This window comes from Haliotis rubra, unplaced genomic scaffold (assembly GCF_003918875.1).
Source record: "Haliotis rubra isolate DU_JTF1 unplaced genomic scaffold, ASM391887v1 Scf536, whole genome shotgun sequence".
NCBI classification, from domain to species: Eukaryota; Metazoa; Mollusca; class Gastropoda; order Lepetellida; family Haliotidae; genus Haliotis; species Haliotis rubra.
In genome coordinates this window covers 157,179-181,802 of record NW_025767231.1, presented here as the reverse complement: position 1 = coordinate 181,802, position 24,624 = coordinate 157,179, and the positions used below count along the sequence as shown (strand labels likewise).

The 24,624-nt window shown below is 42.4% G+C and overlaps 1 protein-coding gene across 1 annotated transcript in view; it reads right to left on the bottom strand.

Moving 5' to 3' along the window:
* Window positions 1-24,100, bottom strand: part of LOC124253225 (beclin-1-like) — a 32,379-nt gene extending 8,279 nt beyond the window's left edge. Inside the window, exons 1-14 of the mRNA XM_046686947.1 lie at window positions 23,863-24,100; window positions 23,080-23,141; window positions 21,403-21,458; window positions 15,636-15,717; window positions 12,242-12,304; window positions 11,899-11,972; window positions 5,581-5,653; window positions 5,242-5,366; window positions 4,924-4,986; window positions 4,558-4,641; window positions 4,378-4,438; window positions 3,988-4,076; window positions 3,124-3,234; window positions 2,265-2,307 (exon numbers count right to left, since the gene is read on the bottom strand). Of these exons, the coding sequence (XP_046542903.1) occupies window positions 2,265-2,307; window positions 3,124-3,234; window positions 3,988-4,076; window positions 4,378-4,438; window positions 4,558-4,641; window positions 4,924-4,986; window positions 5,242-5,366; window positions 5,581-5,653; window positions 11,899-11,972; window positions 12,242-12,304; window positions 15,636-15,717; window positions 21,403-21,458; window positions 23,080-23,141; window positions 23,863-23,998 (1,122 nt within the window). The 5' untranslated portion in view covers window positions 23,999-24,100. The remainder of the gene's footprint in view (window positions 1-2,264; window positions 2,308-3,123; window positions 3,235-3,987; window positions 4,077-4,377; window positions 4,439-4,557; window positions 4,642-4,923; window positions 4,987-5,241; window positions 5,367-5,580; window positions 5,654-11,898; window positions 11,973-12,241; window positions 12,305-15,635; window positions 15,718-21,402; window positions 21,459-23,079; window positions 23,142-23,862) is intronic.
* Between the last annotated feature and the right edge of the window lie 524 nt (window positions 24,101-24,624).

Sequence of the window (24,624 nt, the reverse complement as noted above, 5' to 3'; positions counted from 1 at the left end):
GCATTGTCTTCAGTCAAGTCCCAAGCTGCAGCCGAAGTTGCAGAGGCCTACGCCGAAACAGGCTTCAACATCCTCTTGAGCTCTGCATCAATAGCCAACATCTTAAAGTCCTGCACTCGGTAAGAAGACTGTGGAGAACCCGATAAACAGTTTAGCAAAGTCGGCATCCAAAGAGGCCACAGCATCGGCCACCATCGGGTAAGGCGGGAGGAGTAACTCGGGAGAAGACCTAATAGCTCTCGGGTCGTCAGAGCCTGAAGAGGGAGAAGGACAATCCGGCAGTCTGTCGGCAATCCAGTCAAACACAGCAGATAGGGGGAGGCAAGTACCCCCATCATCTTCCTCTTGTAACATCTCTTCGTTATAATCAGGAGAAAAATAGCGCTCCTCAGCGTCCTCCCAGGACACAGTAGTAGCATTTTACCATTGGCCAGAAGCAGCATGCGTCGGGCGCTCAGATGACAGCTGAGAAACAGCACTAAAGGTAACTGTAGGGGAGTGTGGCCTCAACGAAATGGAGGCGACCTTGAACGGGACTGACGGTAGTGCCTCCCACGAGTCGGTGACCTTGAACTCCTCTCCCTATCATTGGGACATCTGGGAGAGCGAGACCTGGAATCAGACCGACGACGGCGATGACTAGTATCAGAACGAGGACTTCGAAAACAATGGCTCTGTCGAGGAGACCTAGAGTGAGACCGCTTAGAACGACAGGAGCGCCCGGCTTCCTGGCATCGGGAACGCTCTTCCAATAACTGACGCTGTAAATCCTCCTCTCGAGACAACGTAGACACGGGAGCCTTCTTGGGAATACGGTAGTCTGACAACGGCATTGGTGTTGGCGTTGGGGGAGGCGCTGGTTGATGCAGCAATCCAGCGACGTCAGAGCTAGGTGCCACTGGGACAGCGCTAGGTAACGAGGGTGTCGGCGCTGGAACGGCGCTAGCTTGGGCTTCAACTGCTGCAGGCAAGAGGAGCGTCCTTAGAAGCTTCTGTACCTCCGGATGAGATAAGGCATCTCGCTGAGATAAGTCCACAAAGGCGTCAGACGGGCGCTTGGCGTCAGGCATCAGCATACGTGGCACAGGTGTAGACATCTGTTCTGCTAAAGGAGAGGAGCGTCCGTCCGGCGTCCATGGAAGAAAAGATCTGGACCCCAACGAAGAAGACATCTTCCTCTTACGCTGTGACAACCGTTTCTTCTTGGCGGCGGTATAAGCCTTAAAATCGGCGACGGATAACGGAGTACAAAAATGACAGCGCTCAGCAAGTCAACAGGCCACAGTAGCGCAGTCTGGGCACCAAGGGTGGGGATCCTTGGCAGACTTCTGCACCTTGCAGATACAGCAAAACTGCCGGGTCATGCACACAAAGGCTGTAACACACAAAAACAAAAGTGAAACGTAAATACTACGTAAACACACAGAAAAAAAAAACCTGCAGAGAAAATGGAAACACCCCTGCAGCAAGAATGTCCAAGCAGGCGGCAGTAGAGTAACCAAACAAAGATGGCTGCCCCCACTGAGCCGAAAACAGCATGAAATACAAGCACAAATTAGGCAATAATATCAAGAAACACAAAACTAAGCATGAACATTATGGTGAAAAAGACATAGGGGAATACAAAACACCAAACATGCCCAGTGGAGCGACATGCGCGACATGGGAACACACCCCACACCGAAGTGAGAGACACGAGGCAGTCAGGTAACTGAAGTTTACTTTAATTCTATTCTTCACCCACACAGAGAAGAATATAGGATATAAAAAGCATACATACCGAAAACAAACAAGAACTTTAATATCTGAAAGAATCAGTAAGTAGCAAACTAGCGAAATCAAAAAACTTCTGACACGCAGTACGCTTGAAGTAAAAGTGATTTTTGGATAGACTGCGCTTGCGCGGAGAGGGGAGATCACATCACTTCCGTTCCTGTACACTCGTCGATACTTGAGGCATCCATTCTAGAGAATGGTGAATCAACGACTGTCTGATCTCTTTTAAGCGGAACTTGAGGTAATATGTATAAGACCTATGGTAAGGTAACTTAAAAATATGAAATATAGGTAGTCTCTAGCCATCTTTCACCAACAATAAACTCATCCTTGAAAACTTGTAATGATCTCTGGATCACAAATCATGTTTACACCAAATACTGAAGTGACACAGTTGAACATCAGCAATCTTAAACCATTGCTAACATCACTGCCTACCACTGAACATGTTAATGCACCCTTGGCACTAAATCTTGTAAAAGACCAACCTGTTGTAAGCAGTCTAGGAAGGCCACCATCGCTTGGTCAAACCTGAAAATAGGTGACGTAATTAAGAACATACAAGCTATTGAGAAGTGTCCAAGAAATAAAAAAAGCCACCAATATATGGAGTACTGAAGGCAATGTTACCAACAATGATCCCCTTGTGGCAGAGGCACACTGAATACCAATCACATATAAACACTCCCTACATGCTACAAGGAACTACACATGATCTGTCCTGAATGAATTAACATGAGAACTTCAATATTACAGAGAGAGACAAACATTTGTTTTGTTCGCTCTTTAACACCACACTCAGCAATATTTCTGCTGCATGACGGTGATTTGTAAATAACCAAGTTTTGAAGTTATTGACAACTAACCAGAGATACACAATAGCATTTAACTATGAGGCTAAGATGTATGTTCACAGTAAAACCAATTCTGAGGAGGAGATTAGGGGAGAAGGTGCACATCTTACACTGCCTCACATCAGTTCGTAATGATCAAGTTCATTCAGACTATCAGTCTCATGGCTCAGGTTAAGGTGAAGAAGTAACAAGGAGGATGCTCCATACTTCATGAGGGTGGGCTCAAGGACACGTCAGACTGGCTTCTTCTACAGGGTTTAATCCAGAAGCACAGATCAACACAGATTCAGGCACACACTCATAATGCAAGCTGCCAATCAATCCACAATCAGCTAATTCCACTGCATATACATACGACTGTGGACAGTTATTTATTGTTTTCTAAAAGCATTCAAAAGAAATATGTATACTATTTATGACAACTGGAAGCCTATCTTCAAGGCAGAATCAAATACTGACTACAACTGCCCAAGTGGAAAAAACGACCACCTACTTTGTGTCCCAGAAGAAGCGGAATCCCCCAGACCCATAGAGCGGCAACTCCTTGGATTTGTCAGACAGGGACTCCAAGTAGGAGTGGTTTCCATACGGCACTAGTCGGAATCTGCCCGGAAACAGATTACTGTTGATTAATCTATAATAACATTGCTGTTAGTTGGACATTGACATAATCCATAAAACACACATTGCAATGTCAATATAAGGAAATGTGAAGAATGATGTAAAATCCAATGAAAAATGTTACTTATATTCCAGGGATCAAATCTGTAACCTTCATATCTGTAGGCTAGTGAGTGAACCCCTAAAAATACCATAAACATCTTCCATCAAAATAAATCATGAGGACTATTATTTTTATAATTTTAGACGTGTCTCCAGGGCACATTGAAAAAAAGTCATCCATGCCATTTCACTATTTTGTGCCATGGCACACAAATTAAGCACTGCTTTCATCACTGCATGGTCTCGAACAGGCTGTAGTGTGAAGGACTAAAATGAGCAATATCTGGAATGACACTATTGATACAACTCGATTTGAAAACACTAAAAACACAAACTGTGCAATAAACATCATACATATATTGTGAATGATCCAATATGTGAAATTGGAGATGTAAGTATACTGCATGGTTTCAGTACCATCATGATAAACACAAAGTCCATGATGATGGAACCAATCTCAATATTGCCTTGGACATATTGGACCTGATTATTATGTTTCCATTGGAACCGTTTGAATACTGAATATGTTTTGACACTGTCATAGAAAACAGATTGCTCCATATTCAGGAACCTTTTAATTAAATAACTTGGTTTGATATTCAGTAGCTCCAGCATGTATGTGACAAGATGTTACCTTTGGAATGTGAGGTTCATCTTCCTGGCCAGTGAATGTAAGAGTAGCACAGTCTGACCCCAGGCTGCATTGATCTCATTCCAGTCAACCTGCACAAATAACAGCAGGTTGTCACAAGAAAGGTACAGGCCACTTATCAAGATCTACCGTACAAGTTGCAATATGATACATAGCAGGTTGGAAAAGTTAGGCTTTTGCACATCAAGGTGAGTTTCCTGGTAAACATGACGAAGTCATTATGTATCAGTGCTACAATCGGCAGTAACAGTTTACTGGTGGTCACAAACCTGAATGTGTTGAATAATCTACAATTACAGTCTACTCCTTGATACTGACATAACTGACACATAAACCACTGCATTCCAACATATACCACATAGACCCACTCACTGGCACACTAGGAAGACGGCCAAGACGGAAGTTATTTATGGTGCCAAAATGTCCAGAGTGCCTGAAAAAGATGGATTCAAATAACTTGTGTCAAAATCATGTGCATTCACTACATGAAATGGACAAAAATGCGTTATAAAAATCTGACTGAAAAACATTCCACAAATTATATACACTCACCAGATATGAAATGTTGCATTGAACACATTGGTTTTCTTCAGTTTATCGAGTTGAGCCTGGGCGTACCGAAGCTGGTTGTCGACACTGAAAGGAGGTGAGGGAATCTACTGATTCAGGGTTTGAAACTGATCACCTAATTGGATAGATAGATTGTGGCTCACGTTCTCTGTGGTGTATATTCCTAAACAAGTAAACAAACCATTCCTGCATACATCTTTCCACTTTGGTTTTAGAAATACAATGCAGAGTGTCTCTAAACAAAGGAGCCTTAACATCACTACTTCACGTCATCTTTAGGTGTTTAAGGATAATAGCAAAGACCTGGCTTTCCATGTTAGTGCCCCAAACAATGGAACATACTGTCACCTTCTTTGTTCATCTTCCAGCTCCAAGGCCTGGCGTTTGTACTCATTGTAATCTTTCCGGTACCTGAAGAGAAACATGTATATGCGGATTCACTTCCAACAATATGATCCTCACAGTATCACACTTAGACATGGGCATGTGTCCCAATCACAAAAGATATTTAATGATGTCCCCCCATATTCTTAAACCTTTATTACATGGATTTGGCAAATCTTCTGCACTATAACAAAAACATGCAACTTATATATCCCTTAATGATTGCTTTACAGTTGTGGTTGTGGTCGTGAAGCCTAGTTCCCCCAGAGTTATCTCCCTTACTTTGCCTCCTGCTGCTCCAGTTCCTCGGTGTTCCTCCGCTCGTTCTGAATCAGCTCCATAAGCTCCTCCCTCTCCTTCTCTACACTGGACAGCTGCTGCTTCAGTGTCTCCTCCTCAGCCTGAAGCTGTCAACACCAACATGCCACATCTCAGAGAGAACCAGGCTTGGAAATAAAGCAACACCAGAAGGCCTATCAAACACTTAGTGAAATCTTTGTGTCTCCAAGGTTTTATGGAATGAATTACCATATCAAATGGATATAAGTCATCCTGTAAAAACCTACTGAAAGTGAAGCTTGCCATGGCGTGTTCAGAGACTGGCATGAGAAGTGTACGAACCTGTTGTAGTTCTTTGTCGAGGGCCTTCTCGTCCACCTCATCCCCAGATGTACCCAGTTTCTCCAGGAAGTCTCTGTACACACATCAACACATACAACGTCAGACTGGATACAATCATGTAGCAGTTTCAGCCTAACCTTAGCATGGCCACATGCACAATTCCACACAATTCAGTTTCAGCAAGTTCATACTGAAGACATTAATAATGCAATTTTTCAAGTAAAATTGATATTTTTATACTTATCTTGACTCATGATCTTTTGCTTATCTCCCTTTCCCTTGTGAATGGTAGTGGAACACTTGAATCTCTTGAAGTTCCCGAAGCGGACGAAAAATACACTCACCCACGAGTTACCTCCCTTTTCCCTCGTAAACAGTCATGTCACCAGCCTTATTTGACACTTCTCCTGATTTTTCCTGCCCAAGCACTTGGATCTGCTGTGCAATCTGGTGTGTTTCCAACGGGTAGGTCGGGAGGGCTTGACCTCATGAGTCAGGATAAGTATAAAAATATCAATTTTACTTGAAAAATTACATATTTTTTCTTATCCTGACTCATAATCTTTTGCTTATAGAATCGTGCGGATTGGTGGTGGGTCAGGCCACTTCCTGGATTCATCAGCTGTCCTTTAGATACGTCCTGTATCCTAACTGCCTAGCAGCATTTCTGAGATCCTATTCTTCCAACTTCCGTTATAACTCGGGGGGAACCACTTCTTGTCTTACTTCCATCTCAGACAAGTTGATTCTTGTGGATTCAGATAAACTAGTATCTTTCTATTACTAGATATCTTATAACAACCCATACATTATGATAAGATCTCTATCATAAATGAGTTGCGACCCCTTCACGAAAAGGTAAGATCTTTACCCGTACAGGATCTTTAATCACTCATGCTAGTCTGTCCTAGACTGTGTGCATGGACTTTCAAACTAATACTTTTCCTTAGTAAAAGTTATCAACAAGTCAAAGTGATAAAGGGTGAGATTTTCAAACGCAGCGCCTTTGAGGAACCATTAGTTGCTGTGCTACAACGAGAGGCCCAAATTGGTGAATGCCGGAGACGTCTTCAGTGGCTATGTCTCGGAGGTAGTGGTTGGCAAACACTGTGTCCGACTTCCAAAAGCAGTCCGCCATAATTGCTGATATAGAGCAATTTCCATGCAGAGCCAATGTTGACGCCAGTGCTCTGACTTCGTGTGGGTTGGAAGCTCTAGGAGGTTCTAGTCCTGCTGCTTTATAGGCTCTCAACATGACAGCTCTCATCCAGAACGATATCGTCGTTCTTGAGACTTCTACTGATGTCTCTGTGGATAATGGGATGAACAGGCGCTTGAAATTTCGTCTCCTTGTCTTAGTCTTTTGAAGATATATCTTCAGGGCTCTGACTGGACACAAGGATAGGTCCTCTATATCCTCTAGTCCGAGGATTGTAGAAAGCGCTGGTACGTGGAACTGTCTATCTGGCTGACCAGGTAGTGGGTTCTTGGCAATGAAGTCCAGCGTATGTATCTCTGATATTCGAGCTGCCGTGGCTAACAGAATCTTCTGTGTTAGCAGCTTGAAGGTAGTCTGATCTAGAGGTTCGTAGGCATCACTTGTAAGATGACGTAGAATTACATTCAGATCCCAGGCTTGAGCTCTGAACTTCTTTTGCTGGTCCTCCAGTTTGAAAGATCTCATCAGAACAAGTAATTCTGGTACTTTTGTCAACTTGATGCCTGTTTTCATGGTAATCACTGTACTCATGGCAGCGAGGTATGTAGATAATGTCGAACCTTTCAGATGTCTAGTCTGTCTAAGATGACACAGGTATTCCGCCACTTGAGGATGAGTAGCTTTCATAGCAATGAAGCCTTTCCGCCTTGCATATGTCTCAAACTTCAGCCACTTGTCATCATACAGGTTACGAGTAGATCTGGGTAATGCTAGCGTTACTGCCTTGGCTGTCCTGGCGGAGTATCCTCTTTTCTTCAAACATGTTTTGATACGGTCCACACGTGTAGCTGGAACAGTGTTGGGTTCCCGTGGACTTGCTTGGTGTGCGGATGTATTAGTAGGTTCCGCCAATCTGGTAACTTGATTGTTGAGATCTTCTATTAGGTCTAGGAACTATACTCTTGCTGGCAAGTATGGCGCGACCAAGGTCAGTTGTAGCGCCTGTGTCTGCTTGATCTTCAACAGTACTTTCGGTAGTATTATCAGTGGTGGAAACGCATAAGCGTTTAGTCCTTCCCATGATATGTTCAGTGCATCTGTTGCCCAGGCTTGAGGATCTGGAACTGGTGAGACAAACGTCTGTAGTTGTTTGTTGAACCTCGTGGCAAACAGGTCTACGCATGGGGATCCTATTTCCCTTATGATGAGCCGAAATGCTTCTGGATGGAGCATCCATTCCGTAGGTGACGGGTGCAGTGGTCAGGAGAGAGCGTCTGCAAGCAAGTTCTTGGCTCCGGGTATCTGACACACCTTTATCCAGATGTTTGCTTCCTCCGTGATGTCAAACAACTGGAATGTGAGCTGTAGTAGGCTTGGTGATCTTGTAGATCCTTGCCGATATATGGAGAATGCCACTGTAGAGTTGCCCGTGTGGACCATCAGCATTCTGTTGATCAGCGAGCTCGACCATAGTTGTAAGGTGTTGATCACAGCTTTCATCTCCAGCAGATTGATGTGAAGATGCTGCTCTGTTTTGGACCACTTCCTTGATGCAACTTGATAGTTGAGATGTGCACCCCAACTTTGTATCGATGCGTCTACGTAGAGATGTGTGTCGAAGGCCGGCTCTTGTAAATAGGTCCCTCCGCAGACATTCGAACTGTAGGTCCACCAAAGTAGGTACCTCTTAAGATTGTCTGGCAGCAAGATAGGGTCGACGCTGTCCAGATGTTTTGTCAGGAACCGTTGCAGCGGCCTTAGTTGTAACCTTCCTGTGCGAGTCAAGTCCTGCGCCGAGGTTAGAAGACCGAGTAGACATTGCCATGTTCGTAGTGTTAACAGAGAGATGACTGCTTGTGGAATCATGGCTTGTATCTTGACCCAATGATCTTCTGGTACCACAATTCGATTCTGTGTTGTCTTAATTCTTATTCCCAGCAATTGAAGATCTTGTTTGATTATAACTACAACTTCATCACTAGCCATCCTAGTTGCGTGAGCAACTTCATTGTGAAGTTCAGCTGCTGTCTGAGTTGATAGGCACTTTGAAGAACCTGTATGCTGTCGTCCAGATAACTGGCACTGCATAGACCTCGATGTTGCAGATAGGTGCTGATATGCTTGGTTATTCGTATGAATAATCATAGAGCCGATGATATTCCAAAGGATAGGACATTCCATTGGAAGTGCTAACCTCTGATTGCAGTGATGATACATCATTCTTCCCCTTATATACGCAGGCGTATGCGATCTGTGTTGATCAGCATACATGGAAGCGTTGTCTATTTATAGCAAGCCTGGCTCCAGTGTAGCATTGCAGGGGACAGGTACTCATACCGACTTTTATCAGTGACAACTTCCAAAATAAACATCGTTAATGCTGCTGTCAAGGCTAGACATCTATTAGATTCCCATGATGATAACAGGCCGTAGTTGTATACTGTTTCCAAGGCTGCCGATGAAGTATTTCCCAGTACCACGGGTTTGTTTACAAGTAAGTAAACATGCTGGAGCCTGCTCTGTCAGTGGGAGGCGTTGTCTGACGTGGACCAATCAGCTTCCAAGCATGACGTCACTGGTGTTGTAGCAAGTTGGCCTCCATAAAATCTGATGCAATTAGTTGGTTGAGTAAAAGCGTAATTCTACACCACTCATATAAACCTCTTGAATAAGGGTTGCTCCAAGTGTAAATCTTGTTCAGTGATATAAATCACGTATTCCCATTGTGGGTAATATAAGCCAGCATGATGAAGGAGGTATGTCTGTATTGATCTTGAAGAAATACCGATGTTGTATCTAGTTGATAGGATATAAAATCCTAATCCCCACACTGAGTGACGAGTATCATCTGTACGTCCGTTCAAGGATTCTTGAAGGCGTTGTTAACCTTAAGCCCTTTACAAAAGTCACCTTGAGGTTCTCCAGTACTTGAGATATCGGCTTCATAGGTGATATATTGGAATCGAAGTCATCAGCCTATATGCAGTACGTCTCTATTGGGTTGGAGTGAGTGAGTGAACTACAATATCCGCAGGCCATCTGCTACCCGGTATAAGACCTCAGCATCCGTATAGATGAAGTGATTCCTTTCATCAAGTAGGTTGTCGTCCGAAACTGAACCTATACAGGTATATAGTTTGTGCAGGTTGTAGAGTTGTGCAGGCTGTAAACTGCAGAGATCGCACATGGTGTAGATCTTTTTGTTGAGTTTTGCACTCACACAAAACCATCCGTTTTCATCATTGCTTTGTTTATTCAGCCATCTGGTAATAGAGTCGACGTAAATATCCTGCCTGTTGATGTAAGGGTTCGTGAACCCTGTAGATGTCTGCGTTGCTGTTATCTACCTGTAGATCTAAGAGTTCTTGAACCTTGTAGATGTCTGCAACTTTCTCAAAGCTGAGAGTAGGATAGAAGGTACCTTGGATATAGGTTCAATCGGAGGAATAGTCACCGAGTCAAAGTCGTCATTACGCATCTTAAAAGTGTAGACTTCATCTATATCCTTAGAAGGAGACTCCAAGTTCAAACCATTGGCTATCCAAGCTGTAACCTCTGAGTCCGGGAAGACTATATATCTCCTATCTTGAGAGTCCTCTCTTCGCGAACCTCTATCTGTGGATTCATCTCTTCGCGAACCTCTGTGACGTGAGCCTACTCTTCGCGAACCTCTGTTGCTAGATATATCCTTTCGCGAACCTCTGTGACGTGAGCCTTCTCTTCGCGAATCTCTGTCTCGTGATGAGTGACTTTGCGAACGTCTGTGAGAGATATGAGATCTCGATCTAGAACGGCTAGGTGTAGGAGATGGATCCTTCGATGTTCTCGAACGTTGAGGGTTCGCAGATGTAGAACGGTGAGTAGGCATCTCATGTCTTTTACTCTCCTCCAAGATGACAGAGTCGTCCGACTGTGGAGACCTTCGCAAAGGTGTACGTTCGCCATGCGTACTCTTGAGACATAGTTCTATGAGGAGTAGGTTCGCGCAGGTCCGTAGGTTTGCGCACGATGTCAGTAGATGGGAGGCTTCAGAGCCTTCGCTTCTTCCTCAAACCTACATTCCATCATGGCCATCATCTGGTTGGTGAATTGTCTCATAATTTCACCCGGATCAAGTTCTGCATTGATTGAAGCTGCTGCGGTGTAGAAGAAGCGTTCATGAACGCTGATGAGTTGTGTGCCTCGACTTCACTCTGTTGAGAAGTTTGTGGTAGTTCGTCAAACAGCTGGCCTGCTGTGACCGTTGCAGGAGACCATCTAGTAGTCGTGGAAGTCGATTGAGTTGCCGATCTCGTAGGAGCTTCGGGTAGAAGTAACCGGGGATCAGCAAAAAACGTCTTCTTCATGCGAAGGTAATATCTCTTTGTTGAAGGATTTCTGATGCATTGACTTACGTCTTTTTCTTAGCTTGAGTCAGAGTCAACTGTGTTGTAGCCGATCTTTTCTTGGCCCCCGTACCAGCAGACTGCCCCTGCAACGTACTCAACATAGCACCAGTATTATGAATTTCAGCAGTAGCAAGCAACATATGGTTTGTAGGCTTATCTCCTGCTTTATCAGCCGTGACTTGGGATGACTTCCTTACCAGATCCATGGCACGTCTACAGATATAAGACAAATATTGATTAAATTGTAGATTTGATAAATCAACACAATAAGAACAGCGCAAGCTGGAAGAACATGGTTTGATGCACGAAGGGCATTGGGGGTGAGGATCAGCCACGGATAACCTGTGCCTGCAAACACTGCAAGATTTCATGAAATGTAAACAAGTTACATCACGATAAAATTATGACACCAATACAAATAATTTTTTAATTTGTTTTTACATATAACACAATGTAGTTATAGCCAAATCCATACACAGCATAATTTTGAAGAATAGGACCTAAATAAAAAGGATATAATGCCGTATACAGGACTCCAGTGCTCGCCCAACCATCCACTTCGGGGAAAAGGGAGAGAGTGACAAGTAAGGCTGGTCACATGACTGTTTACGTGGGAAAAGGGAGGTAACTCGAGGGAGAGTGTATTTTTACGTCCGCTTTGGGAACTTCAAGGGATTCAATTGTTCCACTACCATTCGCAAGGGAAAGGGAGATAAGCAAAAGATCATGAGTCAGGATAAGACAAAATAAGGTTTGTATGGCAATGCTCACCTGTAATCTTTGCACTCATCCTCTGTCACTTTCAGCTGATGATCCAACTGATCCAGCAGGTTGTCTGTGCATTCCTGCAACCATGACAACGCAGGAAATTACCAAACCTCAACAATAACTACAGTCGAAGTGCCAATATGTTGTTGAAATGTTATTCACCTTGCCATAACTGGGTGCTACAATATCTAAACCAGGACAAGATTACTTCCAAAGGAATATTTGTTTTCTTCATGTTTCTTTTGTTATGCAGAGAAGTATCATTCTGGAGTAAAATACATGATTTTAGTCATATTGAATTATGCATATGCAGTCTTAGAAAAATGTACTGACAGGTGATACTGACCTCACAAAGTGGGTGGTCCACCTCAGACTGACCGGACATGATGTCAAACAGGTAGCTTGTCACCTGCACAGAGAAGGAAGTGTGTCTCATGTTATGATTGTTCAGCAATGAGTGGGAGTGTGTGCTGTGATCTGATTTTTTGGAAAGCATTGGTAAATGAGACTGGATCCCTCAGAAATATTAATCATAACGCATATTTATTTCTTGCATCCTTGCAGCTGCAGCCAATGCCAGATGAAATAAAGTCTTGAATTAGAAACTCAAAGTCCACTTCCTGAACAGGTTCATAAACACCACATTTCAGATATTGAAAGTCTATACTTGGTGAGTTTAACTCCTCTATCCACTGTCAAGACTGATCTGATATACATATCAGTCAATAAATAAGTGGCTGGGGTAGAACGTTTCAGGTGTCTTGTACTTCTGAGATGATATAAATATTCTGCAACTTGAGGATGAGTAGACTTTGTTGCCATCAACCCCTCCCATCTTGCAAACTGGTCCAGATACTTCCATTTATCATTATAGAGACTTTTAGTAGATCTTCTGATACCTAAAGATCCACCCTTGGCAGCTCTACCTGAATATCCTCTGATAAGGTTGATAATGATGTGTTCCATACATGAAGTTAGAGAGGTTGTCTTGAATGAGGATGAAGAAGATTTGGCCAGTTTTGAAGCTACAGACTTGGTGTTCCTGCTGCAGCTATAAGACTTGGAAACAACATTCTCAAGGCCAATAATGCGCTACTGAAGTCAGTTTCAAGTTCCTTGTTTGCTCAGTCTTCCCTATAACTCTTGGAATGAGTACCTGTGGAGGGAACATGAAGACCTTCCCAGGATATTGCTAGCATGTTGACAGTTCATGATAAAGGGTCTGGAACTGGAGATACGAAGGTTGCTCTCGGTTTATTGAATCTCGTTGCAAACAGGTCTATCGGTGGACAACCTTGCTGCTGTACTGCCAGTTGAAATGCTTCCGGATGTAACCTCCATTCTGCTGGTGATGGCTTGTTTGGCCTGGACAGCACATCTGCTATGAGATGTTGCTCTTATCATGAAGTTAAGACCCTGTCTGTCAGTTCGTACATCAAGGAAGTCGACAGGTTAATTTACCTGGGCAGTGTCGTCAGTAAACATGGGGGGACGGACGAAGACATCAAGTGCCGAATCAGCAATGCCCGTCACGCCTTCAACACCCTACAGTCAATGTGGAGATCAACAGTCCTCTCACTTCACAACAAGATCCGGATCTTTAATACCAACGTTAAGTCGGTCTTACTTTACGACTCAGAAACCTGGCGGGTAACCAAGCCCAACACCCACAAACTCCAGACATTTAAAAACAGATGTCTAAGGAACATCCTCAACATCAGGTGGCCGGAAGTTGTATCAAACGAACAACTGTGGGACAGGACCAGACACGCCCCAATCGAATCCGAAATAAAAAAAAGGACTGCCTGACTGACTGACTGAGTTTGGTTTTACGCCGCTTTTAGCAATATTCCAGCAACATCACAGCGGGGGACACCAGAAATGGGCTTCACACATTGTACCCATGTGGGGATTCGAACCTGGGTCATCGGCGTGAGGGGCCAACGCTTTAACAACAAGGCTACCCCACCGCCCCTCAAGAAAAGGAAATGGGGATGGATTGGTCATACGCTCAACAAGCCTGCCTCTAATGTCACCAGGCAGGCCCTTGACTGGAAATTAGTGGAATCCACAAGGGAAGTGAAAAGTGGGTTGACCAAAACAAACTTGGTGCAGAATATATCGACGCAGAGGCGAAGGCAGCTGGAATGACGTGGGCTGAGCTGAAGAGGAACTCCCAGAACCGCATCCATTGCAGGGGTGTTGTTGCAGCCCTTATTTCCCCGAGGAATTAAGAGGAGACAGAACAGAACAGTCAGTTCGTACAGTTCAAACATAAACTGTTGAAGACTTGCCTACCTTGTTGTGCCTTGTAGATCGATGTTGATTGATTGATTGATTGATTGATTGAATGTGGGGGACAACAGAAATGGGCTTTACATATTGTACCCATGTGGGGAATAGAACCCGGGTCTTCGGTGTGACGAGCAAACGCTTTAACCACTAGGCTACACCATCGCCCCAATATGCCTCAAACAATGATGGCTAAAGTTGAATGTTTGCATGGTTTGAGCTGCAATATGTTCATCATGCCAAAAGCAAGCTATTTGCAGGTACCCAGCTGTGTCTGACCACACTTACATCTCTACTTTCAGAACAATCAGTTCAATCAATGGTCACACACTTCAATCCACACAACGATGTTAACAGATGCTTGATGGGCATTTAGAAGTTGGAAGGTAACATAACAACATATGGTATTCATTTACAGCCTCTTTCTTATTTACAACACAACACTTCTTGACTCTTCATCAGGTGAATGGTAACACCAAACATATTGTAGGACCCCTCAAATCTGCCAACCATGAAACTCCCCCTGGCGTGCCTGCAGTGTAATCCCTGACATCTATTGTTTAGGAAGTCATGTCTGGTGAAGACAGTCTGTGGACTCTACAATACCAACCAGAAGGGACCGCTACATACCTTGAGTCTGGTGAAGACAGTCTGTGGACTATAGAGTACCAACCAGAAGGGACCGCTACATATCTTGAGTCTGGTGAAGACAGTCTGTGGACTATAGAGTAACAACCAGAAGGGACCGCTACATACCTTGAGTCTGGTGAAGACAGTCTGTGGACTATAGAGTACCAACCAGAAGGGACCGCTACATACCTTGAGTCTGGTGAAGACAGTCTGTGGACTATAGAGTACCAACCAGAAGGGACGCTACATACCTTGAGTCTGGTGAAGACAGTCTGTGGACTATAGAGTAACAACCAGAAGGGACCGCTACATACCTTGAGTCTGGTGAAGACAGTCTGTGGACTATAGAGTACCAACCAGAAGGGACCGCTACATACCTTGAGTCTGGTGAAGACAGTCTGTGGACTATAGAGTACCAACCAGAAGGGACCGCTACATACCTTGAGTCTGGTGAAGACAGTCTGTGGACTATAGAGTACCAACCAGAAGGGACAGCTACATACCTTGAGTCTGGTGAAGACAGTCTGTGGACTATAGAGTACCAACCAGAAGGGACCGCTACATACCTTGAGTCTGGTGAAGACAGTCTGTGGACTATAGAGTAACAACCAGAAGGGACCGCTACATACCTTGAGTCTGGTGAAGACAGTCTGTGGACTATAGAGTACCAACCAGAAGGGACCGCTACATACCTTGAGTCTGGTGAAGACAGTCTGTGGACTATAGAGTACCAACCAGAAGGGACCGCTACATACCTTGAGTCTGGTGAAGACAGTCTGTGGACTATAGAGTACCAACCAGAAGGGACCGCTACATACCTTGAGTCTGTGACTGAGGTTCTCCATGCTACCAGGCCCAGTCTCTCCCAGCAGAGTGAAGTCCTGGCTGCTGTCAACTTCACTGAAAAGTACCGATGAAATGTTTCACACCTACTGAATGCCACAAACATATGTATTTACATCTCCATCACAGATACATTAAGTTCTAATGTTCAGACATGGTCATGTCCTTACTATTTGATACAAACAACATTTATAAGTGAGTTATTGTTACATCTAAGTAAACACCATCAAGTTTTAAGACTTCAGAAAGAGCTACCAGATAACACAAAATGGACTGTATTCTTATCACAGACACAGAACATGATCAACTCAGGAACATATACATGATAATTGTACATCCAAAATCATCATGTATACTAGCCACATTAAAAAACTGTGCATTGTCAAAATATGATCCCAGTTGATAAGTACGGTAACAATGTCAAAGGTACATATAAACTTTAATGGAGGGATCATGAGACCATAACTAGTCGGGAGAATTTCAATTGAAAAGTCAATTACAATGACGTCACAAGTCCACAAGCAGGACAGGGGTCAAACGACCATGTCACAAGCTCAATAACGGGTATGTCCACCATCGGCATTGAGAACAGCAGTGCATCGACGATGCATAGAGCCTATCAAACGTGCAAGGAAGGCTTGTGGCATGTCACACCAGATTCTCTCAAGTTCTGTTGCAAGGTCAAGGACTTTATCTGGCGGATGAGGAAGACGGCGTAGACATCGATCCATCTCGTCCCAAACATGCTCTATCGGGGAAAGATCCGGTGAATTTGCAGGCCAAGGCAGTAAGTCAACGTTGTGGTGTTGCAAGAAATCCATAGCAACCCTTGCCGTATGAGGGCAGGCATTGTCCTGTTGGAATGTTAACCCAGGGCCATGACGTGCAGAAAAGGAATTGCCACAGGTCGAAGAATCTGATCTCTGTAGCCCACACCAGTTAAGTTGCCCTGAACAATCACCAAAGGAGTTCTTTGGCGTGCTGTTATTCCACCCCAAATCATCACGGAACCACCACCAAAGCGATTCTCCCCAAGACACAGGCCTGTGCAAAACGTTCTCCCATGCGTCTATAGGCACGTTGACGTCCATCACTATGAGAAATGTTAAACCTGGACTCATCTGTAAAAACAACATTTCTCCACCAAAACAAGTGTCTGCGGACATGATTTCGGCACCACATTCGGCGAGCTTGTCGATGAGGTTGTGTCAGGATAGGCCGTATGGCGGGACGTCGTGGTCAGATCCCGTGATGACGTAAACGTTGTCGAACTGTGTTGGGGTGGATACGGCGAAGTCCTGGGATGGTTCAGGCAGTCATCACTGCAGTCTGAAACCTGTGGCGAAGATGGGTCACCCTTATCCATCTGTCCTGTCTTGGCGTTGTTACCGTGGGCGTCCAGAACGGCCGCGTCGATGGCGTCATTTGTGTTCTGGTAGCGTCTCACCAGTGCAGAAATGGTGTTCCGGTGTCAGTGGAAATGTGCAGCCACTTGTCGTTGAGACATTCCCCCACGGACCATCCCAATGGCCTCATGACGTAGTGCAGACATGAGCCTTGGCATGCTATGCGTTTCAATAGCTGTTTAATATTTTGAACGATCGCAAGGGCAGGGGTTGAGCTTTCCAAAGTGACAGTATTGTGTGGCATTCATTTGCTCTGTTTCTCTTTCCCGGAATGCACGTGCAACAACGTATTGCACGTCTCAAGGACGAACCCACTGACGTCATGGAACGTGGCACGTGCATGCATGTTGGATACATGTCACTAATCTCTGAGTTTAAATCCTTATGTGTCTACACAGGTTTGATAAATTTAGATTTTAAATTTTTGTATGCACAGTTTCTTTATGTGCCTAGTATACATAGTTTCTAATTTAGTCTAGTATCACAAACAGGAAGTATGACAAGCAAATAGGGCTGGGACGGGTCCAAATTTTCTAACCGGGTACGCCATGCCCTATTACTCTACCCTACCCTGATACCCTTTCAAATCAAGTAACAAGTAAGTAAATTACGTCTATGTCTTCAAAGACAATACAACCTTTTAATCCTGAAAGAATAACATATTACATTGTATAATCTATTAGTCACATGATCATAACAGGTGAGGCTATTGAGACGGGCCAGTTCCAACTCATTACCCACCCAAAGCAAGCAAGTATATATACAGTGTTACGCATATTGTATTCAAAGTCACTGTATGAAGCCACGACACTGTACATGCTGCATCCTCGATTATCTCCAGGGAATATGTTGCAACAAATCTCAACTATGCCCTGGAGGCATCTACGGGTCGGCCCGTTGATTTTATTACCTCCCTTGGCTGGCTTTTTATCCAATCACAACTCACTTTCGCTTCTTAAATTATCTAACCGATTAAATTTGGGACACAATTGTTGCAGAGGTACTCTGAAAGAGGTAGAAGAAGTTCTTGCATATATTTTCTTAAAGAACAAATAAACTTTGTTTATTTGTACTCTTTTAACTATTACATATGAAAGATTTGTGGTTAGTCTTATGCGGAACACCAAATTCATTCTTAAAAAACTTGTGGTTAATTAATACCGAGCGATTAAAAGTTGCCAAAAAGTCGCCTGCTTCACTCTCGCCCGCCAACGAAACCACAGACAGGTTACGTAACTCTGTCGCCAGAGCACTGCAGTGACGTCATATGAGGAAGGATTTTCAGTTAGTTGTATAGAAAGTGTGTAGCAAGCTCGTCATTTACATGATTTCTCGACATCAACGAAGACATGCCGAATCGTTGCGTTGTCGTCAATTGCTCTCAGGGGTCGGGCGATGGTGTCACCATGCACAGATTTCCACAGGACCCCGCAGTTCGTGCTAAATGGGTTATGTTTGTGAGTGCGAAGTGAGCGTTGTGGAAGCCTGAAACGATATCTTACTTGTGTTCAGATCGCTTCACGGAAGTTAAAGAATCAAAACTACTTACTGGTTGTAGTAAAATATGTATATGATTGATGACTATAAAAAATGTCCATGACACAACTTGTAACATAACGATTTCTTCCTCAGAAGCGAGGTTGTTGTCGAAGTAACAATAATACTGTAAGTACACCCACCTCGATTCCACGAGAGAAATTGTTATGTTATAAGCTATGTCATGCAAAATCCTAATGGCCATCAATCAAATACATATTTTACTACCAGTAGAAAGTAGTTTGGATTTTATAACTCAGTGAAAACAAACCTAAATAGCATTTATCCTCAGACTGGCGGATGTTCGCGACAGGGCGCCACCATTTTTGAAAATCGTAAAGTCACGGGCTACAATCTGTTAGAATTAATGAGGTTATGGTTTGTTTTCATCAAGTTAGAACATCAAAACTACTTTCTACTCGTAGTTAAATATGTATTTGAATCATGACCAAAAGGATTTTGCATGACACAACTTATAACGATTTCTTCCATGGAAGCGAGGTGGGGGTCGAAGTGACAATACTGCGCGATAAATTTCTTGCTACATTCACGTGGTTAACGTCCACTCACCAGTATGTAGATACTAGTCAATGTGCGTCTTTATATTTGGTCTTATAATCCTAATTAGTTTATTATCATACTTGTATGCATTTTGAAACTAAATAAAAAGCAGACGATCTGCTGATACTTATAGTGAATTTATAACAGAACTGTAATATCTAGACATTTTATAGTTTGCCAATATGAATCATAATTCGCACACACACCCTAGTGTATGTTGTCTGTCTCATTACACTTCACAGCGAAAACAATGATTCTGTTGAATGCTACGACAAATGAATAAAAACAAAATTCAAATATTAAAATTAAAACAGATTAAAGTTATAGGAACAATGTCAGGCTATTACCTTCTTCGAGGAATGTATCCATCAATATCCACAAAAACGAGTGATATGCCATTCATCAGCAGCTGTTCCAAGTGATGTGTGTTTTAACAGTCTAATATACGAAAAAGTGACATATCGTTTCAGGTATTTCAAATTGGTGTATAGTCTCATTGGTCACCCTAGATAGCACACCTGGCAACTAATTGCATAATGTCCGCCTTTCTTTAAAAAAAGTAATTTAGTTAGCCAATAATGAGCAATCAATCAATGTATTGGTGGTTAATCCTTTGAAAGAAGGACGTTGTTTGTTTGCAGACACAGACACGACAGAGTGTATTCAGTATAGATTAGTAAATCTACATTAATAAACACTGCCTTTTGACAAATATGCTGTGTAAAATAAAAGTAATTAATCAATCAGCGTGTTATCGGTTAATCCTTTGATCGATGTTTATAATGTTGAGTATTTACTCCAGACACAAGAAATGCCAAATGGGAACCTTTGTCGTGTAATCTAAGTGGTGTTACCACTAATTATACCTGTTATAAATTATTAACTGACCATCAAGTGAATGATGACAAATAACGTGTAGGTTAATATCACCTAACACGGGTTACAACAAGGGAGTATTACTTGCTGTATTAGAAGTTTATGGATTCAAATAAATCAAATGTGAGTTTTTAATATCATATGTAATAGACGTGATATTTTTACAAGACATGATTGAATATCGAGGTAAAAAAACACAGAAATGGGATCAATTTGGATCAGTCATTATACCATCCAGGCATTAGAAAACCTGAAAAAGCCCACACTGCTTTGATACTTTATTACAATCAGACAAGAACTACCGGGGATATTTACAAATAACTGCATCTGATGGGCATCCACCCTTCTTAATGTTGCACTGTTTAGGTTGAAGAAATTAACCATTAACCTCGCGATGAGCGAGGCTGATCATCGTTTTCGCTATCACTAGCGTCTGGCTCGAACAAATCAGGCCTAGTAACAACAAGCGATTTTGACAGAATCATCAATGAAAACAAGTTGTAAATCGGAAACTAGACAAAGCAAGAGACAAAATTAAATGACAGTAGATTGTGAGAACATATAGCTTTCATTTTTCACAACAGTTGTCACGATTTCAGGTTTATACAAACCTGTAAACAAGATAATTTACCCCCTGAAATGTACATGAACTCTGCATCGGCCCTCATATCTATTCCTCACATGACGTCACAGAGGCGGCTCTGATTGGTTGAAATTTCATTCGCGGGTGAGAATTGTGCACTGTTGTCAAAAAGGTCAATTTAAGTTAATTAAAGATCGAAATGAGTAGTTTTAATGATGGGGTTTCATTTGTAACGATGCCAATTACTTAGTGATTTATGTATTTGTACCCCCCTAGAGTATATGTGACCTTTAAAGTTTCAGACCTGTCAATTTGTCTGTATGATTTCCCCCAAAATCTGAGTCGCACTGCCAACAAACCTTCGCGGCTGCGACCACTATCTTTGTTACACTGCCAAGCTCGGCTGTAACGGTGGCTTAGCTGATTCGCTAAGTACTGTGAGAATGCGGAGCCAGCAAAGGGAGGTAATAAAATTATCGGGGCGAGCCATAGATGCATCCAGGGTACTTGTGGAGATTTATCGGAACATATACCCTGGAGATTATCGAGGATGTACATGCTGTTGCTACATCACTTATAAACATTTCCTATATCATCAGTAGTTGTCAACTACATTTGTCAACTACATACAAAACAATCAATTGTTGCTTACACTTTAAAACATTCCAACTTGCATTAAGTTACATAATCATCAATCTGACATCTCTCCCTGTAGTTATTATAACAACTTACACTTCTTACTGACAACTAAAACAAATGTTAAAGAAGTAATTCTCATACTCTGTGGGGCCAATGACCTTCCTCACAAGATTTCCGTCTTCTTCATACTCAAAGTCCTGCAAAAGATGAATATTGGATGAAACCAGTCCAAGAGAATGGTGGTGAATGAGTCCTTGTGTTAATAGGGATGTACAGACACAACTATCTCCTGATACCTTATGTATCATGGGACTCACAATTCATTACATGTAATGATATCTGTTTGGAGGTAATTTTTATATTTCATCATGTTCATAGGACACAAACACAAGATGTCTGAATATCAGGTGTCATATTTGGAAATGTATGTCACATTCAGTCAGTACTATATTTCAGATATAACCATGATAACTGGACTGTTAACATAATTATAATGCATCATTGACATTCCTCTGAAGTTTGATAAATCATATATGAATGGATTGACATAAAATATGAATCAATACAGGTTTGTGTCTCAATACACCTCAGAAATATATTAAATAGCTGATGTATTGGTGAATCGTGACACCCCTAGTAACAGTATCATGTAGAGAAATCAATTCCAGCATAGTTACAGGTCATGAAGTTGCAGGTAGGCATTCATACAATCAAATCACTTAATTTGCATCAAGGGTCAGTATGTCAATGGTTGTGTGTTTAAATCATGCATGTGTGACGTCACACCCTTAGCTCATGCCTGGTCCGAAAAATTAGAGCTCCGCACACTGAAGCTAACAATGCAAGCAGTGCTTGCATGGAGACTAGGACCTCACATCATCACACATGCTTCTACCATGTTATACAGCATGTATTCCCTGAGTGGCCAGTCTCTAGATTACACAGTCGTTAATTGCGGAGTCCACTCCGGGACAGACTCCGGAGCTCGGAACTTATCATAGTGTTTGGTATAGCAGAACATTTGAAAAGACTTTGTAGAAGTGAAACTGTGCCAATTGATGGTACCTTCAATGTGTGTCCCAAAGTGTTTTTCCAGCTGTACATCATTCATTCGCACATGTTTAATGAACTCTTTTGACTACTGACAGACAAGAAAGGAACAACAGGGATTTACCTGGAGTGCTGTATTTGAGGGTCCCTGGGACTCATACTCTTAATTTTCAGGGGTCCTGGACTACAAAATGGGGGTCCCACTCCCAGACACTTAAATATGAATAATTATTATTAATACTGTTATTGTATTTTGTATCATGATCATCATATTGTTACAGTAATTAAATTGCAAATGATGCCATAACCCAGCTAGTAGCAAACTCAGTAATAACTTATTGCTACTTGATTGGAATTTTTACAAAAAGTATTTGGACTTTTTCTGTGTCCCTGGTGGATGCACTAATATATTTTGTTGCATCCATCGTCAATTTTTATGAGTATAGGATGCAGGAATTCGCATCCTGTAAATCCCTGAACAACATATCACAGAACTGATTCATCTTTTAATGGTTAAGTGTGACAAACTACAACTATCCTTTTCACCAACAACACTCATAGTGGACTTTGAATTATCTGTACACATATGAATATGCTGCATGATTGAAGATCGCTCCGGGCATATTAAATTGGTTGTATAGGTCTGTGGCCACTCAGGGACAACTCAATCAGGTCGGTAGCCGCTCTGGGAAGCCTGATTAACAACCAATTAACAGGTGTGAAAACTTGGTGGCCACTCTGGGCATAAATTATTATACAGTAACCTACCACCACTTTCTCCCTGATGAGTTGATCAGCATCTTCTGATTCCACGGCACATGCTAGAGGGGCTACAACATAAACATGCAGCACCTGTCACATTAGCATTGAGGATTACACTTTGTTAAGTAAAGTCATTGATTATATCAGCAGCTTCATACAATTGACCATACTTTGAATCATGTCAACTATGATATTTTCAGCATTTATGAAAATATCGGGCACTATAAGTGCTATCGATATTAAACAATAATAATAATAATAACAATAATTATAATAATAATCATCTTCTATAGCGCACAGTCTCCAAACACCAAGTGATTGCTCGCGGTGCTTAATCAGAATCTGATTCTTATTACCCTGGATAACCCAAGCTGCCTGTTAGGCGCTAGAAGGTTATAGTCACATGACTTTATCCAACCGGGTACCCATTTTCTGTTGGTCAAACAGAGGCAATTTGAACAAACTCACTTGCCTAAGGTGAGACCACATGCATCACATGTGGCAGGACTGAAGTCCTAGAAACTCTCAGGAGTCAAGCTGCCAAACAGGGTCACCCATCCAATTAGTTCATATGAATAAACTCGTATTCCAGCAAAGGCCTACATAGAGCACACCTAGGTATAGTGCAAAGTTGTCTAGTTATATGCTGGACTACCATCCAATACAAGTGCATATTGATTCATTTTTCTCATATTCACCTTTCAAGCATATTTAGAACTGTCCTTTGCATTATAGGAGTTATTATCAAGCTTAGTCACTTAGTGTTTGCTTAGATGTATAGTACTCGACCTGTTAACTCCGTCAGGACTTTCTGATCCAGTGACTGAAATGATGAATCTAATTTCAAGGGCTGGCGACATCGTTGACACACGAAGCTAACGTGAGTCGTTCCAGCTTTTCCTGCCTCGGGCCTTGGCGTAGCCATTTAAACACAGATCGTTCATGGAGCAAAACAAAATGTAATACAATCCATATGAGGAAATTGTCTGGATGATCAATCCTCTGAACCCGTCCCCTTGACCAGAAGAAACACAAGTTTTGGTTGTCGCAAACGTAAACACCCAATCGCCTTTTCTAAATCTAAAACTGGATATATATCCACTGATGTTATTGGCAATGGTAGCACATTTGACTTTTTATTTATTGTGAATATCTTTAGATAATTACAAACATAGGATTTGAGATCCCGCATTTTTGCGACAATCCATATTCAAGTTTACAGAGCAACCGGGCCATGCTTCCGCCTTTGACAGTGCTGTGCAGACGTGTGTACCCAGTCATCAGAGGTAAAATATGTTGTGAGATAAATACCAGCTTCTAACACCTATCTAGGTGAACGCTTCATGTTCACGTTTTGTTAAAAAAGTGTCGTTCCGTTATAAGCAATTTATTGAAAAAAGACACTTTTATTTTAGTGTAGCCAAAATATTCCGTAGTGGTTCCTCCGTAGTTTTTTTATACACCGTACATTGTCATTATATTTGAGAACATCATTGTCCAAATTGGGAACTGATCAGCTGTCTGAACATTCATAATTTATGGCTAGTGGGG